The sequence below is a fragment of the Medicago truncatula genome, chromosome 2 (genome assembly GCF_003473485.1).
Source record: "Medicago truncatula cultivar Jemalong A17 chromosome 2, MtrunA17r5.0-ANR, whole genome shotgun sequence".
Classification (NCBI taxonomy): domain Eukaryota; kingdom Viridiplantae; phylum Streptophyta; class Magnoliopsida; order Fabales; family Fabaceae; genus Medicago; species Medicago truncatula.
Window position 1 is genome coordinate 32,876,871 of NC_053043.1, and position 15,608 is coordinate 32,892,478.

General features: G+C 35.5%; 1 protein-coding gene and 2 long non-coding RNA genes across 3 annotated transcripts; all 3 read left to right on the forward strand.

Annotated features, from left to right (window-relative positions):
- Positions 1–457: 457 nt before the first annotated feature.
- LOC25497056 (uncharacterized) lies at positions 458–1,229 on the forward strand. The gene is made up of 3 exons (XR_003013055.2): positions 458–614; positions 724–765; positions 869–1,229. It is a non-coding gene; the product is annotated as an uncharacterized lncRNA (long non-coding RNA).
- A 7,301-nt stretch (positions 1,230–8,530) lies between these two features.
- On the forward strand, positions 8,531–9,507 carry LOC120578374 (uncharacterized). Its single transcript, XM_039831058.1, has 2 exons — positions 8,531–9,363; positions 9,438–9,507. The coding sequence occupies exons 1-2, from the start codon at positions 8,531–8,533 to the stop codon at positions 9,505–9,507; spliced, it is 903 nt and encodes a 300-aa protein (XP_039686992.1).
- A 547-nt stretch (positions 9,508–10,054) lies between these two features.
- LOC25497055 (uncharacterized) lies at positions 10,055–10,869 on the forward strand. The gene is made up of 3 exons (XR_003013086.2): positions 10,055–10,199; positions 10,300–10,368; positions 10,475–10,869. It is a non-coding gene; the product is annotated as an uncharacterized lncRNA (long non-coding RNA).
- The last annotated feature ends 4,739 nt before the right edge of the window (positions 10,870–15,608 follow it).

The window sequence follows — 15,608 nt, forward strand, 5'->3', positions numbered from 1 at the left end:
CACCTTTCTCCACAGACAACCATGTATTTTACTCCACAATAAGGATGTTTATTTAATGTGGTAGTGTTAAATAGATTAAGCATCCACTATTATGGATGATCTAAATTTCCTAAATATTTTTTTTGAGATGTTACAATTTTCACCCAACATTATATAGTCACGAAATTTGACGACTGTTCAAAACAACCGAGCAAATAAGGGTGATATAGTAATTATAATGGACAAACACGGTATTCCAATGTATTACAATGCTTTTCGTCGATATTCGTTGCAATGCATTTCCACCATCCATAATTTCCCTCCTTCCTATTATGCAAGGTTAAAAACCAATTAAAATTTGTTAAAAATAATAATCCAACAGTGGTTTATGTGACTTACTAAAGTGCTAAAGAGACAAACAACAAATTGATTAATTGAAGAGACAGTAATATTCGTATTTTATTAGGTTTTATACCCACTATAAAATGACCAAATCTTGTTCTATTATGTAACGCAAGAAAAATAACTTGTCCTGTGTGTTACATAAAAAGAGGGGATATATATGGCTATCATTAAGTTTATTTATACAATGTTTCTATTTATTTTACTATTTGTAGTTCCAACCAAAGTTGACGGTAAACAATTTTCTTACCCTTCAATTGTTCTTTTTTAAGTTGTTATTTATACACAATTTTTTTTTCTTTTTCTGATGAAGTTAAATTAACCCACCTAAATTGATACTAGGGAGAATCACACATGATCCCTCAACAAGGAGTACAGTCTCAGGTCCCAAATCAATACCACTTTTACCCAATATTTTTTCTTGTTTTAACAATATTTATTCTTCTTTTTCGTTTAACAAATCTAATTTATATTTTTTCTTTTGAAGGAGGATTTGGTAAATGTGTTCGTGATGCCGATTGTGTGGACGAGGTGTGCAGTCCTGGTTGTAATAAACGATGTGTTGGTTTTGAGTGTCAATGCCCCTTATGATGCCTCTGGTTTTATGAGTACTAGCTTCAACAAACACTTTATATGGATGAATAAGTTTTTGCACTAGCAAAAAGATCTATCTATGGCTATTGTCATTTAGTTATTGCGGTGATATCAAATAAATGGATTTATATTTACTTTTCTTTTCCGTTACCTTTATGGCTTTTGTACTAGACAATAATCTACAATATATACTAGATGTATTAAAGTAAGGTTTTTCTAATTACAATAATTTACAAATATCATTCTATTATACATTAAACTTTCCTCCAATTGGTTTTTTAGTGAAAGAAGTTTATATCATTTCATTACTTAAAATGTGTTCAATACAATCTAGTGTTTCTATCAAAATCTGGATACTAGTTGAGGATGTGGTCGTCTTAGCTAATCTATGGGCTACCTCATTTGTTTGTCTCCTCACAAACTCAACACTAGAGTTGACATAGTATTGTTCAAAGATAGTTTTACAATTATGGATAATCATCCCAAATTCTGTAACATCCTGATGTGCAGATGAAAAACTATCCACCACTTTTTTCGCATCAAGCTCAAAATCGATAGGTCCTAAGTGTAAGTGATGAACTCATTCTAAAGCTGATAACAATCCAAGATCTTCACCAACATGTAGCTCACAAACTGGAGTAAATCATTCAGTTTTTGCCAAAACAAAAGTGCATGTATCATCCCTTATACAAACTCATATTCCCACTCTAATCAGCTGGTTTGATCCATTTCACATTTCCTTCTTGTCGCGGTTGTGCACAAGATGTATTAAAAATCCAACGTGCATCTTGCCAATCATGAAGCATAACTTTTACTCTCTCGACAACATAAACTTGAGCATCAACTACCTCATTCCACACTTTGTTGTTTCTCTATTTCCAGATACTCTACAACACACAACAAAATAAAGTCGTATCGTCCTTAGATAAATCTTGTAATGCTTTGAACATAGTATTCTTCCTATCCGTATCTTGTTGTAGCAAAATAGAAATAAAAGAAAAGAAAGGAGGCATGCTCAAAACATTTAAGCTACTTGGACATTGAAAAAATAAATGAAGTGTATCTTCATTGCCCACCGTACACAATGTACAATTCATAAAGCATGTGACTCCTTTATCTTTTAAACGTACACAAGTTGGTAAGCAATTTCTACAAATTCGCCACATAAATTTTTTTACCTTTGGAGGAATCCTGAGCTTCAAAATTAGATTCCAAGACCCTTGTACCTTGAAATGGAATGTATCAAGTAATTCTTGCACACAAAAACGGTATGCACTACGAAAAGAGTATTCGCCATGATTTTCTTTTTTTCAGATGAGTCGATCTTCTGTTACTGATGGGTAGAGCGGTGTGTTCACTATATGTTCAACTAGCTGGTGATAAAAAAAATTGACTGCCAGAAAGGTAGATTCCAGTCCTTGCGTTCATGTAGCATGCAATCCTAGACTCTTAGATCAGCTAGAGAAAAATCTCCATCAACATGTGGGATAAGTGTAACATCAGTTGCAATCCACTTGTTATACCAAACCGAGATATCATCATCATCACCTATCCTCCATCTGATTCCAACTTTGAGAATAAATTTATAATTACGTATAATTCGCCATAAAAAGCTAGGCTTATGTCCTAAAGTCGACTCAAAGAAATTGCACATAGGATAATATCTGGCCATGTAAAGTCTAGCTACAAACTAATCATGATTTGTCATAAGTCTTCAGCCCTGTTTTCCTAACATATCTAGATTGAAGAGAGACATGGGAAGTGAAAAAAACACATACAATAGGTAGGGGTAGATTGAAGCACAAATTTAATGAGAACTTCACTATTGGATTTTGAAAGATTTTTACTACTCCATGAGTTTATCTTCTTCCAAATTCTATCTTTAATAAAGTTGAAAGTTGATTTTTTGCTCCTGCCTTTCGTATAAGGGAGCCCCAAATATTTGTTAGTAACTAGAACTGCATGCATGTCCAAAATGCTTGCAATATTATTATGATATGTAGTTATAACATTTCTACTACAAAAAATCTCTGATTTTGGAGGCTCGCTGTCTGACCAGAAGCTCTCTCATAGGTAAATAAAGTGGCTCACATTTTAATTGCTTGGTCCACATTGGCTCTCAAAAAGAGGAAACAATTATCAGCAAATAAGTGTTGAGATATAATTGGAGCATTATTACAATTTTTCACACCATTGATTTCACCCCTCGCTTGAGCTTTTCGAATAAGCGAAAGACCTTCAGCACAAATAATAAACAAATATATGGATAATTGGTCTCCATGTATTAAACCTCTTCCTGGGATGATTTGACTTGTGGCATTACCATTAACAAGAACAAAGTAATCCACCGTTTCAACACACATCATAATCCATTTAACCCATCGATAAGAAAGCCCCATCTTTGTCATAACCCCTCGAAGGTAACTCCAATCAATCATGTCATAAGTTTTTCTAATATCATTAGCAAGGCTTATGATAGAGTGGATTGGGGGTTTCTTCGTGGTGTGCTTATGAGAATGGGGTTCAATGAGAAATGGATCTAGTGGATGATGTGTGTTAGTTCTGTTACTTATTCGGTGCTTATGAACTTTGATAGGGTGGGACCTATTGTACCCGGCTGAGGGTTGCGTTAATGTGATCCGTTATCACCATATTTATTCATATTGGTGGTTGAGGGCCTATCGACTCTAATACATAAGGCAGTTCATATAGGTGATATTCATGGGGTACAAGTATGTCGCGGCGCACCTGTGGTGTCCCATATGTTGTTTGCAGACGATTATTTCTTGTTTTGCCGGGTTAATGTGGTGGAGGCACAATGTTTACTTACTATTCTTAAAATTTACGAGGCAGCATCTGGACAAGAAATTAACTTATCAAAGTCGGATGTGTTTTTCAATCGCAATATGAGTGGGGCGACGTAGGAGGATTTGACACGCATTATTGGTGTCCGACATGTCATGGGTACCAGCAAGTATATGGGATTACCTTCGATGATTGGTAGAGATAAGAGGTCAGTTTTTTCTTTTATCAAGGATGATATCTGGAAACGAATAAATGCTTGGAGGGGACAGGCATTATCGAAGGCGAGCAAGGAAGTTATGATCAAATCTGTGTTACAATCTATTCCTTCATACATAATGAGTATTTATCTTCTGCCGAATTCAATTATAGATGATATTGAGAAGATGATCAATGCGTTTTGGTGGGGAGGAAGGAGTAACAACCGAGGGATTAAATGGATGGCATGGGAACGCGTGGCATGCCCTAAAGAATTTGGTGGAATGGGATTTCAAAATTTCAAAGCTTTTAATATCTCTATGGTAGCTAAGAAAGGGTGGAGCTTTCTGTCTAAACTTTAATCTCTGGTTAATAGAGTCTTTAAATCGAGCTACTTTCCCCATTCTTCATTTTTGGGTTCTAAACTCGGATATAACCCGAGCTTTGCTTGGCAGAATATTTGGAATTCGTGTGAGCGTGATGAATGATCCATGGGTTCGAGGTGTTCATGGTAGCTGGATTCAATCCCCACAAATCCAAGTTTTGCATAGTTTGTGTGTGTCTTATTTGATAGTTGACGAGGAACGGGTTTGGGATATTGATAAGCTTGAATCTTTGTTTCCAGATGATATGGTGCAACCTATTCTCGACACCCCACTGTTTGCGGAAGTTCAGAATGATAAAATAGTGTGGATGATGGAACGTAATGGGAGGTATGCTATTAAAACTGGTTATAAATTGGCTATGATGGAGTTGTTACATACTGATCGATTCCATGTTGAAGGAGAGTGGCATAGAATATGGAAGGTAAATTCCCCTCATAAAGCATGTAATTTGTTATGGAGGATTTGCAGGGGGTGTGTTCCAACGCGTCTCCGACTACAATCACGACATGTACAATGTGAGGTGATCTTTCCCTGGTGTGATAGAGCTGTTGAGGATGATTAACATATTTTTGTGGGTTATATGGTGGCGCATGAGTGTTGGTATTGGGCAGGGCTTTCGACCGTGCTGCAAGCGCGAGTTGGCACTTTGAGCAGTTTGGCAAATTTTGTCTTTGACATATGTTGTTCTGAAAGTCGAGACATTGCTGGTCGGGTGGCTTTACTTCTTTGGCAAATTTGGGCTGCACGTAATGATGTTATTTGGAATGACGATCATCATACTTCAACAAGTATTGGTAGGACATCACTAGATTCATGGCAACAATGGCAGGAGGTTCATAAACAACACTCACCACCGGCTATGCAACACGGGAAACATAGAGTGCAAGGTAACAACTAACAACTCAGTTTGGGAGAAACCGCACGAGACATGGTTGAAGTGCAATGTGGATGCCGCATTTCACGATCGTAACCATATTACATCTTTTTCGTGTTGTGTTAGAGACTCCCATGGGCAACTTATTCGGGCTCAAACAAAATGGCAGCGGGAAAACATGACAGTTTTGGAGGGGGAGGCAGTAGCCTTACTCGATGCCATTCACTTTGTTGATGGGAACAAATGGGACCGGGTTGTCTTCAAGTCCGACTCAGCTACTCTAGTGCAAGCTCTATCGTCTCTAGGTCATGGTGATTCAGAACACTATGCTATTGTTTCTAGTATTATTTATCAGTTATCTTTACATTCCAACTTCGAGGTGAATTTTGTTAGCAGACAAGCGAACATGGTTGCTCATGCTTTAGCTAGGGCGGCTTATTCTTGGGCTAGTCACCATATTTATTATTCTTATCCTTCTTGTATTGAACATTGGTTAATTAATGATAATAGTTAATTTTGCTTTTGTAAAAAAAAAAGCATTGCTAATATCAAGTTTTAAAGCAACATCCCCTTTTCTACCTTTAACCTTTGATTTCATTTAGTGAATTATTTCAATAGCAGTCATCGCATTATCTAAGATAGACCTCCCAGAAAGAAAAGTTGATTGACTATCTGAGATGCATTTATCCAATACTAATTTCAACAGGTTTGCTAAAACTTTGGCAACAATATTATAAACAACATTACACAAAGCAATATGTCTTCAATCATTCATTGCGACTTGGTAGTCTCCTTTCAAAATAAGAGCAATATTAGTCATATTTGGGAAAGGTACCTGTCCAAAGCCACTCACAACATTGAGTAAAAATTTCTCCACAACTTCCCCAAAAAATGTCGTTTTTCGTCGTTGTTCTTGCATGACTGCTTATTTTTATATGCCTCTTCCGCCAACCTCTTCTTTTAGTACTTGATGTATGGTTGAACGCGGGTTAATAGGTCGCTCATATCCTTTGAAGATCTAAGTTACATCCCTTCCTTAAACTTACAATCATCACTGAGGTTGTTTTCGAAAATAAAACATTTCAAGTTGTCTTGCGCGCCATTAAATCTACGCCAGCACGTGTGAATTGCTCGACGTACCCCCGAGGGTTTCTTTCTTCAGTGCGGTCGTGGTTTTTGGTTTCTCCTGTCTCGCAATGAAGTGAGAGGCGAGTTCGTCGTGTAGTTATCTCTAGGAGTTGATAAAATTATGCTCCAGCCCCTTGAACCAGGTCATGGCGGCGCCCCTCAACGTCAACATGAACAATTTTCATTTCACCGCTCCTCGTTTCTGATGGTAATCGAGGACGCTATCTATGTTCTCTACATGTTCATCAAGATCCGTGATGCCATTGTAAGTCTCCAACTTAGGCAGTTTTTAAAAAACGTGAGGGATAGGATACTCCTTTATATTTCTGGTGATGGGACTCTTGCGGTGGATCTTGTGATGGAGCTCTGGAGAGTAATCCTTCTTCCTTTGATGGATTTGGCGTGGGGGAGAGTCTTTCACTCCATGGAGGCCTAACGGTTTACCTCGAACCACTACTTCCACTATCGTAATAGTCAGGAGGTTTTCCACCACCTTTGCGAAATTTTGTGGGAACGGAAGCGGCGTCATCTATTGTTATCGATGGTTCTCATATGAGTTCCAACTATTACTTCAGTAGATGGAGCAGTAACTGTCAACCGTTGCGGTGGAGGAACATGTAACTAAGAATGGTTATGGTGGAGGAGCGCGTAATAGAAAACGGTTACGGTGGAGGTTTGTGTTGGAACAAAGTATTAAAGTTTCAATTGGATATTCTAATATTTATTCAAGTGTGGGACCATTTGCTAAAGTTTTTGCGGGACCATAGACTAAATTGACATGTTTTAAAACAAAGTTTTGATTATGAAAGGACAAAAGTCAAGTTGCAAATTAGAGTCTGAAGATCACCGAGAATCTGAAATTTATCAGAAGCTGATGTGAAGACCCTAAAGTTAGTGTTTTAAAAACATAAAGTCATCAGAAAACTTTAATAGTAAGAAATACCTAAACTTCCCTTCGAAAAAAAGAAATACCTAAACTTAAGAGTAGCTAGCTATTGTAGATGATTAGACATATATTAGCTAGGGTACTTTTAACATAACTAACCAGTTTTCTATTAACTACCTAGAATAAAACATTACCATGAACATCCTCAAAACCATAACAAAAAGGCAGCTAGAGAACTATAACGGACATTCGGTCACTATGCTCACACCGTTGATGATATGGACCTCTCTAAAAGAATATTTGATGAAGCAATGATTGAGTGTGAAGACTTCGCATTCAATTTGTATAGGAGAATCAACATTCCTCAGGAGGTGCGGAAATGAGGTCAGCCTTCTGAGTAACTTTTGGGCTTTGTAAAGTAGTCTTAGGTAATGTAAAATCATGCGAGGTATATTCATGGTCATGAAACCGATGTGAGACACATTTTGATCATGATATACATATAGTAATGTAAAGTTTTTTGGTGTTATTATTCTTAGGTGCTAAAATTTCAATTTACTTTGCAGGTGCTATTGTTCTCTACTTCTATGATATTTTATTTTGTTTTAATGTTTATGAAGTATTTGATTTATTTTCAGATGTTGTCTAAAAAACATTTATCTCGTAGTGAAAAGTGAAAAGAAAAAAACAAAATAAAGACCTAAAAAAACACAACAATAAACTAAAAAAATTTATGATTTATTATATAAGGGGTCCTTTTCTCATATTATGCCAACGACCTGTAAAATTTTAAGAACGGCTCTGACCATGAAGGTTCCGGGAGTGAGTTATCTCACGAGCATTAAAATTGCTTCTCGTCATGATACCAAGGCTGTGTGCAGGCAGTGACATATCTACTTATATTAAATTGGGGGCAACTCTCCCGACTAGTATCATGTTATACTTGTTAAATACTTTGTATTTTAATCATTGTTCCCTCTTAAAATAATATATTGCCCCTATATTAAATAGAAAACTATCTTATAAAAAGAGTTTATAACATTAATTTTATAAGAATTAAATGTGTCACATGATCCTAAATGTGTCTTTGTATTTGAAATAAAATTTTGAATTATTTCTTCCATACTTTTTGAATATAAAGACACATAAATAACAATTTTAATTTCTAGATATTAAAAAGTCTTTAATTTTTCTAATATATATAATAATATAGTGTTTATAATCTCGAGTATTTTGTTAAATGATAATGATATATTACTAAAAAAGTTGTTTAAATATATTATGCATATAAAAAAGGAGTACGGGGGGTTAGGAGTTAGGCAGTTGCGAGAGTTCAATGAGGCATTGTTGGGGAAATGGTGTCGGAGATTATTAGTTGATAGAAGAGGGTTATGGTATCAGGTGTTGGTTGCTAGGTATGGTGTGCGTGATGGGAGGTTGGAGGATGGGGGCCGGAGTGGTTCTATTTGGTGGATGGAGGTTCGTAGGATTAGGGATGGGATCAGTGGAGGCGGTGATGGCTGGTTTGAGGGTTGTGTGGTTAGGCGTGTGGGTGATGGTGAGGGTACTTTGTTTTGGCATGATCGTTGGTGTGGTGATGTCCCTTTCCCGATTCGATTTAGCAGATTGTTTGGTTTAGCGTTGAATAAATCAATAACTGTTAAAGATATGTTTTCTCTTGGTTGGGGGACGACAGGTGATGGGTGGCAGTCGCGTAGGGCTTTGTGGGTGTGGGAGGAGGAGCTTTTAGAGGAGTGTAGGTTGTTACTTACTAATGTTTCTTTGCAGCCTCTTTCTTATGATGTGTGGCAGTGGCAACCGGATCCCGTCAATAGGTACTCGGTTCGCGGTGTGTATGATATGCTCACTAATCAGGAGATTCCGCAGGATATGCTTTGGGACGATTTGGTTTGGCATAACCATGTTCCGATTAAGGTGTCTATTTTTGCTTGGCGGTTGCTTCGTGATCGATTTCCCACTAAGTCTAACTTAGCAACCCGTGGTATTTTGGATTTTCAGGCGTGTTTATGTGTATCAGGTTGCGGCATGTTGGAAGATGCACGACATCTATTTTTGTCTTGCAGCTACTTTGGTTCTTTATGGCCTTTAGTGAGGTCTTGGATTGGCTTTGATGGGGCTGATCATTGTGATATTTTAAATCATTGTGCTCAGTTTTCACATTATACAGGTGGATTGAAATCCCGGAGATCCTTTCTACAACTTATTCGGTTACTCACGACGTGGGTTATATGGAATGAAAGAAATCATCGGATTTTTCAACAAAAAGAAAATTCTATTGATCAATTATTAGATAAAGTAAAATACTATTCATTATAGTGGTTGAAAGCACATAAGGTTGTTTTTATGTTTGGTGGTCATTTGTGGTGGTCGAGCCCCATGTCGTGTTTAGGCATTGGTTAACCACTTCTTGTAATTATTTAGAACAACTTGTATCTTTTATAGTAGTCTTTTCGGTACATCTTGTGCTGTGAAGATTGCTATGGCAGTGTTAATATAATCTATTTTTGCTTGTTAAAAAAAACAATTTATTACAAACACGGTATTTCAATGCTTTTCGTCGATATTTGTTGCAATGCATTCGCACCATCCATCATTCCCCTCCAACAATTCCCCCCTTTCCAATTATGCAAGGTTAAAAACAAATTAAACTTTGTTAAAAATAATAATCGGACAATGGTTTACGTGACCTACTTACTAAGGTGATGAAGAGACAAACAACAAATTGATTAATTGAAGAGACAATAATATTCGTATATCATTAGGATTTTTACCCACTATAAAATGACCAAATCTTGTTCTATTATGCAACAAGAAAAATAACCTGTCCTGTGTGTTACATAAAAAGAGGGGAAATATATGGCTATCATTAAGTTCATTTATACAATGTTTCTATTTATTTTCCTATTTGTAATTCCAACCAAAGTTGACGGTAAACAATTTTTTTACCCTTCAATTGTTCTTTTTTAAGTTGTTGTTTATACACAATATTTTTTGAACAAGCTAAATTAACCTACTTAAATTGACATCAGGAAGAATCACACATGAGACCCTGAGAAACATGCCACTCCCAGGTTCCAAACCAATACCTATTTTACGAGGTTTCAAATCAACACGACTTATACACAATATTTTTCTTGTTTTAACAATATTTATTCTTATTTTTCGTTTAACAAATTTAATTTATTCTTCTTTTTCATAAATTAGGTGAATGTATTAGTGATGCCGAATGTAAGCATCCAGAGTGCGATAATTGCCGAGGAATTTGTCTTAATTCTAGGTGTGTATGCATGATGCGTCTTGGTTGGACCTACACAACCCCACAAAACTGACTTGTGAAGTGAGGATTGCCCCCACTTATAAACAAATTATCAGACCAACTCCTAACCGATGTGGGACTCTTAACAACAGCTTCAACAAAATGATCTATGTCTATTGTCATTTAGTTATTGCGGTGATATCAAATAAATGGATTTTATGTTTACTTTTCTTTTCACTTGTTGTTATGGCTTTTGTACTCTAAGAAAATAATCTATTATCTATCTACTATATGTATTAAAGTAAGGTTTCTCTAGTAACAACAATTTACAAATGACACTCTATACGTTTTCTTCCCTCCAATTAGTTGTTTCTTCATTCTTCATATTTCCATGGACCACATAAATCTTCGGATGTCTTGCTTTGCCTGATTTGCATAATTTCTTCGTGAATTACATCAAAAACACCCTAAAATTGCTATGTATTGGGAAGAAAATAATTACAAGTTCGAATATAAAAAGAGTATAAATGTATCGAAATTATAGGAAATTGATCTAATACTCCTGTGTTTTGCTGCTAAAACCCACTACAAACGACTGAAAAACATACTACGAATAATGTAAGATGACCCGTCTTCAATAACTCGGTTCGACATTGTAGCGGAAGCGCGAGTGGGAGAGATATTAATGTGTTAAATGTGAGTAAAAGTTCGACATTGAAAGCAACAGTTGATGTTGAGCAACATAATAATGATATGACCAATATACCTAATGTCTTAAGATTTAGGCTGAATATGTGATGTCAATATCATATGTGGTTTCTTTTAGTCTAAAGTGATGATCAAACTCAATGTAGAGTACCCGATGGTAAGAACATTATGATGAACTAGTTTTTTTTTTTTTGGATGTCATTTGTTTAATTTTTGATATTAAAATTTAGTTTTAGAATGTCATTATGTTTCATGAGAATTTTTTCATCCAACTTCTATTATTTTAAACACCTTTTCACTTTTAATCTTTGATGGCAAGTTTCAATGAAAAATTGTAGATGTGTTATGTTAAATTGATGAAATACATGCTTATTAGACATTTTAAAGTATGATATATATTTTTTTTTAATTTACTTTAATTTTTGGTAAAATGGGTATCTAACAATCTCTAACTCCTTTAAAAAACAAGTAAAATTACCAGCAACTTAACTATTCCCTATACAATCACGGACAAAACACATATACTTATTGTTTTTATCTTCTCAAATTCTTTTTCACATGCTTTCTTTTTTCTACTAATTTTCTTTATCTCATGAAATAAAGAAACATAAATCTCCCTCAATGAACAGAATCCCAATCAACAAACATCTAATCAACTTCCTCACCACACAAACTCTCAAGGGAACTATCAAAATGAAGGATAATTACCCCTTCCAATCAGTGGCGGATCTTGCCGAAAATATTGGGGGTGCGGTAAATATGAACTAAATATTATAATTGAAATTCATAAAAGTTATATACAATTTCATCCAAAAAATATCACCGCAATAGCTCAGACACGAGACTAAAGCTCCAAATATACTATATACCAACTAGAGAGATAACCTATCCTAAACTTAGAGGATCAAAACCAGCCTACTCAGATGCTTTCCATGTGCAGAATAGAAAAACAATCGCACCAGACTGCTACATATGCTCCATGATGCAAGTTTGGAACCCGACCAACCAACCGGAGCAACTAAATAAAATGCTTAAACAAATTAGCAAAGACTTACAAGGCTCTTTGAATCTTGCAAGGCTGCTCGTCCGGTTGAACTGTTTGATCACCGGAAGGGTTCTGTTCGAGATTTGATGTTGAAGCTATACAATTTGCATCTTCCTCAGGGACATAAAGTATTCTTTTATAAAATGCTTCAAGTTTCTTATGTTTGACTTTGTTCATACTCCTTCAAAATGCACAATTCACACATAAATTACAAGTAACAAAATCAAACTAGAAATGGTGAATATGAACAATGACTTGAGCAAGTAATTAAAAAAAAAAACACATTATAAAAGAACACAAAACAAAGAGTAATAATCAGTACATAATCATGTCTTGTTCAAAATATGAATTAAGCCACTATGTTCTAAGTTCTAAAAATAGAATTGAATTGAATCAGCAACATAGGAATAGAATAGAATTGAATCAAACAACATAGAAAATCAAGGATCTTGTTTCCCCCAATTTTGTATTTCTAGGGTTCATGCAAACTGAAGTGAAAGGAATCAAACCAAAGGAATGAAATTATAACTTTTAAGAGAACAAACTGAAATGAAAGGAATCAAAATCAAAGGAATGAAACATAGAATGACAGGGAGAAGAACAAACCTGAACTGAAAATCAAGAAAACAACAAACTGAGGTCACGTCTATGAGAGTTCGGAGGAGCATCGTGCTGCTGCTGCCTCCACATCGCTGCCGTAATGCACTTATGTTGCCGTCGTCCGTCGTGTTGCCGAAGGTGAAGAGTGGGGAGACCATGAGAGGTGAGAATCGCGTTTTGATATGTGAGGAGGGAGTGGAGAGGGGGTACCGAGAGAGACTCAGACAAAACAAGTGTGAACTAAAAGTGTCTCAGGGATACCATAGTAGTTTTCTATATAAAATATATATATTATTAGGGGGTGCCACGACACCTGGTGTCTCAATAGGGATCCGACCGTGCCTTCCATCATCATGACGCAATAAGAATGCAAGGAAATAAACAACAGAGATTTAGGAAGAAAGAAGAAGTTAGTATACCTGATAAAAAAGGTAAGGACATTATTGAGAAGATGAAAATGGGGTGTTGTTACGGAATATGAGATGTGTACATGTATCACTGTATTTTTGTTTCTTATAATAAGTTAATGTTTGTTAAAAAAAAAAAGTTAAAGTTGTTTCTTTTTTACTGGTATTAATTTTTTTTTATTCATATGTGTACATGGAAGGAAGATAGTAGCAATGACAATAAAAAATAAGTTAGTTTAAGCCACTCCACATTATTCTATTGTTTAATTGTAAAAATGGTAAATGCTTTGCATATATCTTTAAACTTTTTTTTGAACACAATATATATCTTTAAACTTATATATAAATATATAAATAATTGCATTAACCCCAATTTTGCTTTAAAAATGTATTTTCCTAATTTTTGTTATCAATAGCAAACAAATAAGTTTTGTGAATTATGATTTTCAATTTCCTAAAGGTAAAGTAGAAGTTTTGGTAAGACCCAAATGTCTTTGAATGATAAGAAGATTTTTATTACAACATTTATCTCTGTTAATCTCTAGGTTAAAAAAAAATTAAACTTTGTTAAAATTAATAATCAGACAATGGTTTACGTGTACTTACTAAGGTGCTGAAGCGACCAAAAACAAATTGATTAATTGAACAGACAATAACATACGTATTTCATTAGGATTTTTACCCACTATAAAATGACCAAATCTTGTTCTATTATGCAACAAGAAAAATAACCTATCCTGTGTGTTACATGAAAAGAGGGGATATATATGGCTATCATTAAGTTTATTTATACAATGTTTCTATTTATTTTCCTATTTGCAGTTACAACCAAAGTTGACGGTAAACAAATTTTTTACCCTTTTTTTGTCCTTTTTTACGTTGTTGTTTATACACAATTTTTTTTCTTCTTGTTATAACATATCTAATTTATTCTTCTTTTTTCATAATAGCATTTAAAGGATGTCTAATTAACAAGCACAGTCCACACATCATATCTGAATACAAATATATTACTTGACAAATACATAAAGCATGGTTTCTCTCCGAGTGTTAGTACACCACCTAATGAGTACATAAAACATTCCTTTATTTATGCTGAGCTTCTATCCTTCTTACATCTTAATACCTCTTTAACACCTACTTCTTTAGAATACATGATTTCGTCTGTGAACAACATCTCCCAACTGTTAGTATAAAGAAACTAATAATCTCATCTTCCTCTTATCTCGCATATAGCTTAAACATACATAACCACATAACATAGGTCACGAAGATTTCTAACTTGCGTCACGACATCGCTTTTCTATATTTCAAGAACACCGAGGTTGGACTGTCCGTATTCCACATCTAGATAAGGCTTGGATACTGTCAATCTTATTTGAGTGGCGTCTTCCCATTTCAATTTCATGTTACTACACTTGCTACTTCAAACGTTACCTTGAGCCTTGAGAAAAGCCTTCTGGATATCACATTCATTCTTTTGCCTCGCACACGACTCCTTTCTAGCTGACTGACATTCCTTGTGCTTACTGAGCTGAACTACTGGACTACCATACTAGAGACGATTCTAAACTCTCTTGACTTACTCAGGTAGAACTACGTCTATCATGCTCTTACTGCATCTTCATCGACTACTTGAGTCTTCTCATTATTGAACTTGGCGCTTCAAAAATTTCTTACTCGTCTCTTAACACTTCTCACTGGAAACGGCTACCCGCTTGACTGACCACTACTTATCGTATCTCATGAAACTCATATTCCAAAGTACAAGGCTTTGTGTATTCTAAACTCTCTTGACTTACTCAGGTAGAACTACGTCTATCATGCTCTTACTGCATCTTCATCGACTACTTGAGTCTTCTCATTATTGAACTTGGCGCTTCAAAAATTTCTTACTCGTCTCTTAACACTTCTCACTGGAAACGGCTACCAGCTTGACTGACCACTACTTATCGTATCTCATGAAACTCATATTCCAAAGTACAAGGCTTTGTGTATTCTATTAATTCCTTGCCGATCAATTTCTGTTGTGCCACTCTGATTCCTCAGTCATCTGTAGCCATATTCACTAATCCGTGAGACTCGTGAAATTTCACACTCTCATTGCTACATTGTTATCAAATTTCCAAATTATCCTGGGAGTTCACATGCCGCGACCAGAGGGGCTAGCTTGCACTTCTCACTGCTTCATAAGGTTAGCTCATCAGACCTACGTATCATGTAGTCGTTCCGCTTTCCCCTTGAATAGATACTACATACTTGATGGTTGAGCTTACTTGCATTATCCCATTCCTGATATTGTGGTATTCACACTTAAGATTC

Excerpts from the sequence above, each read along its gene's own strand:
- LOC120578374 (XM_039831058.1), top strand. The coding sequence starts at position 8,531 with ATGCATATAAAAAAGGAGTACGGGGGGTTAGGAGTTAGGCAGTTGCGA. Across the intron at positions 9,364-9,437 it reads TCTTTATGGCCTTTAGTGAG|GTGGATTGAAATCCCGGAGA; the intron begins GTCTTGGATTGG and ends CACATTATACAG.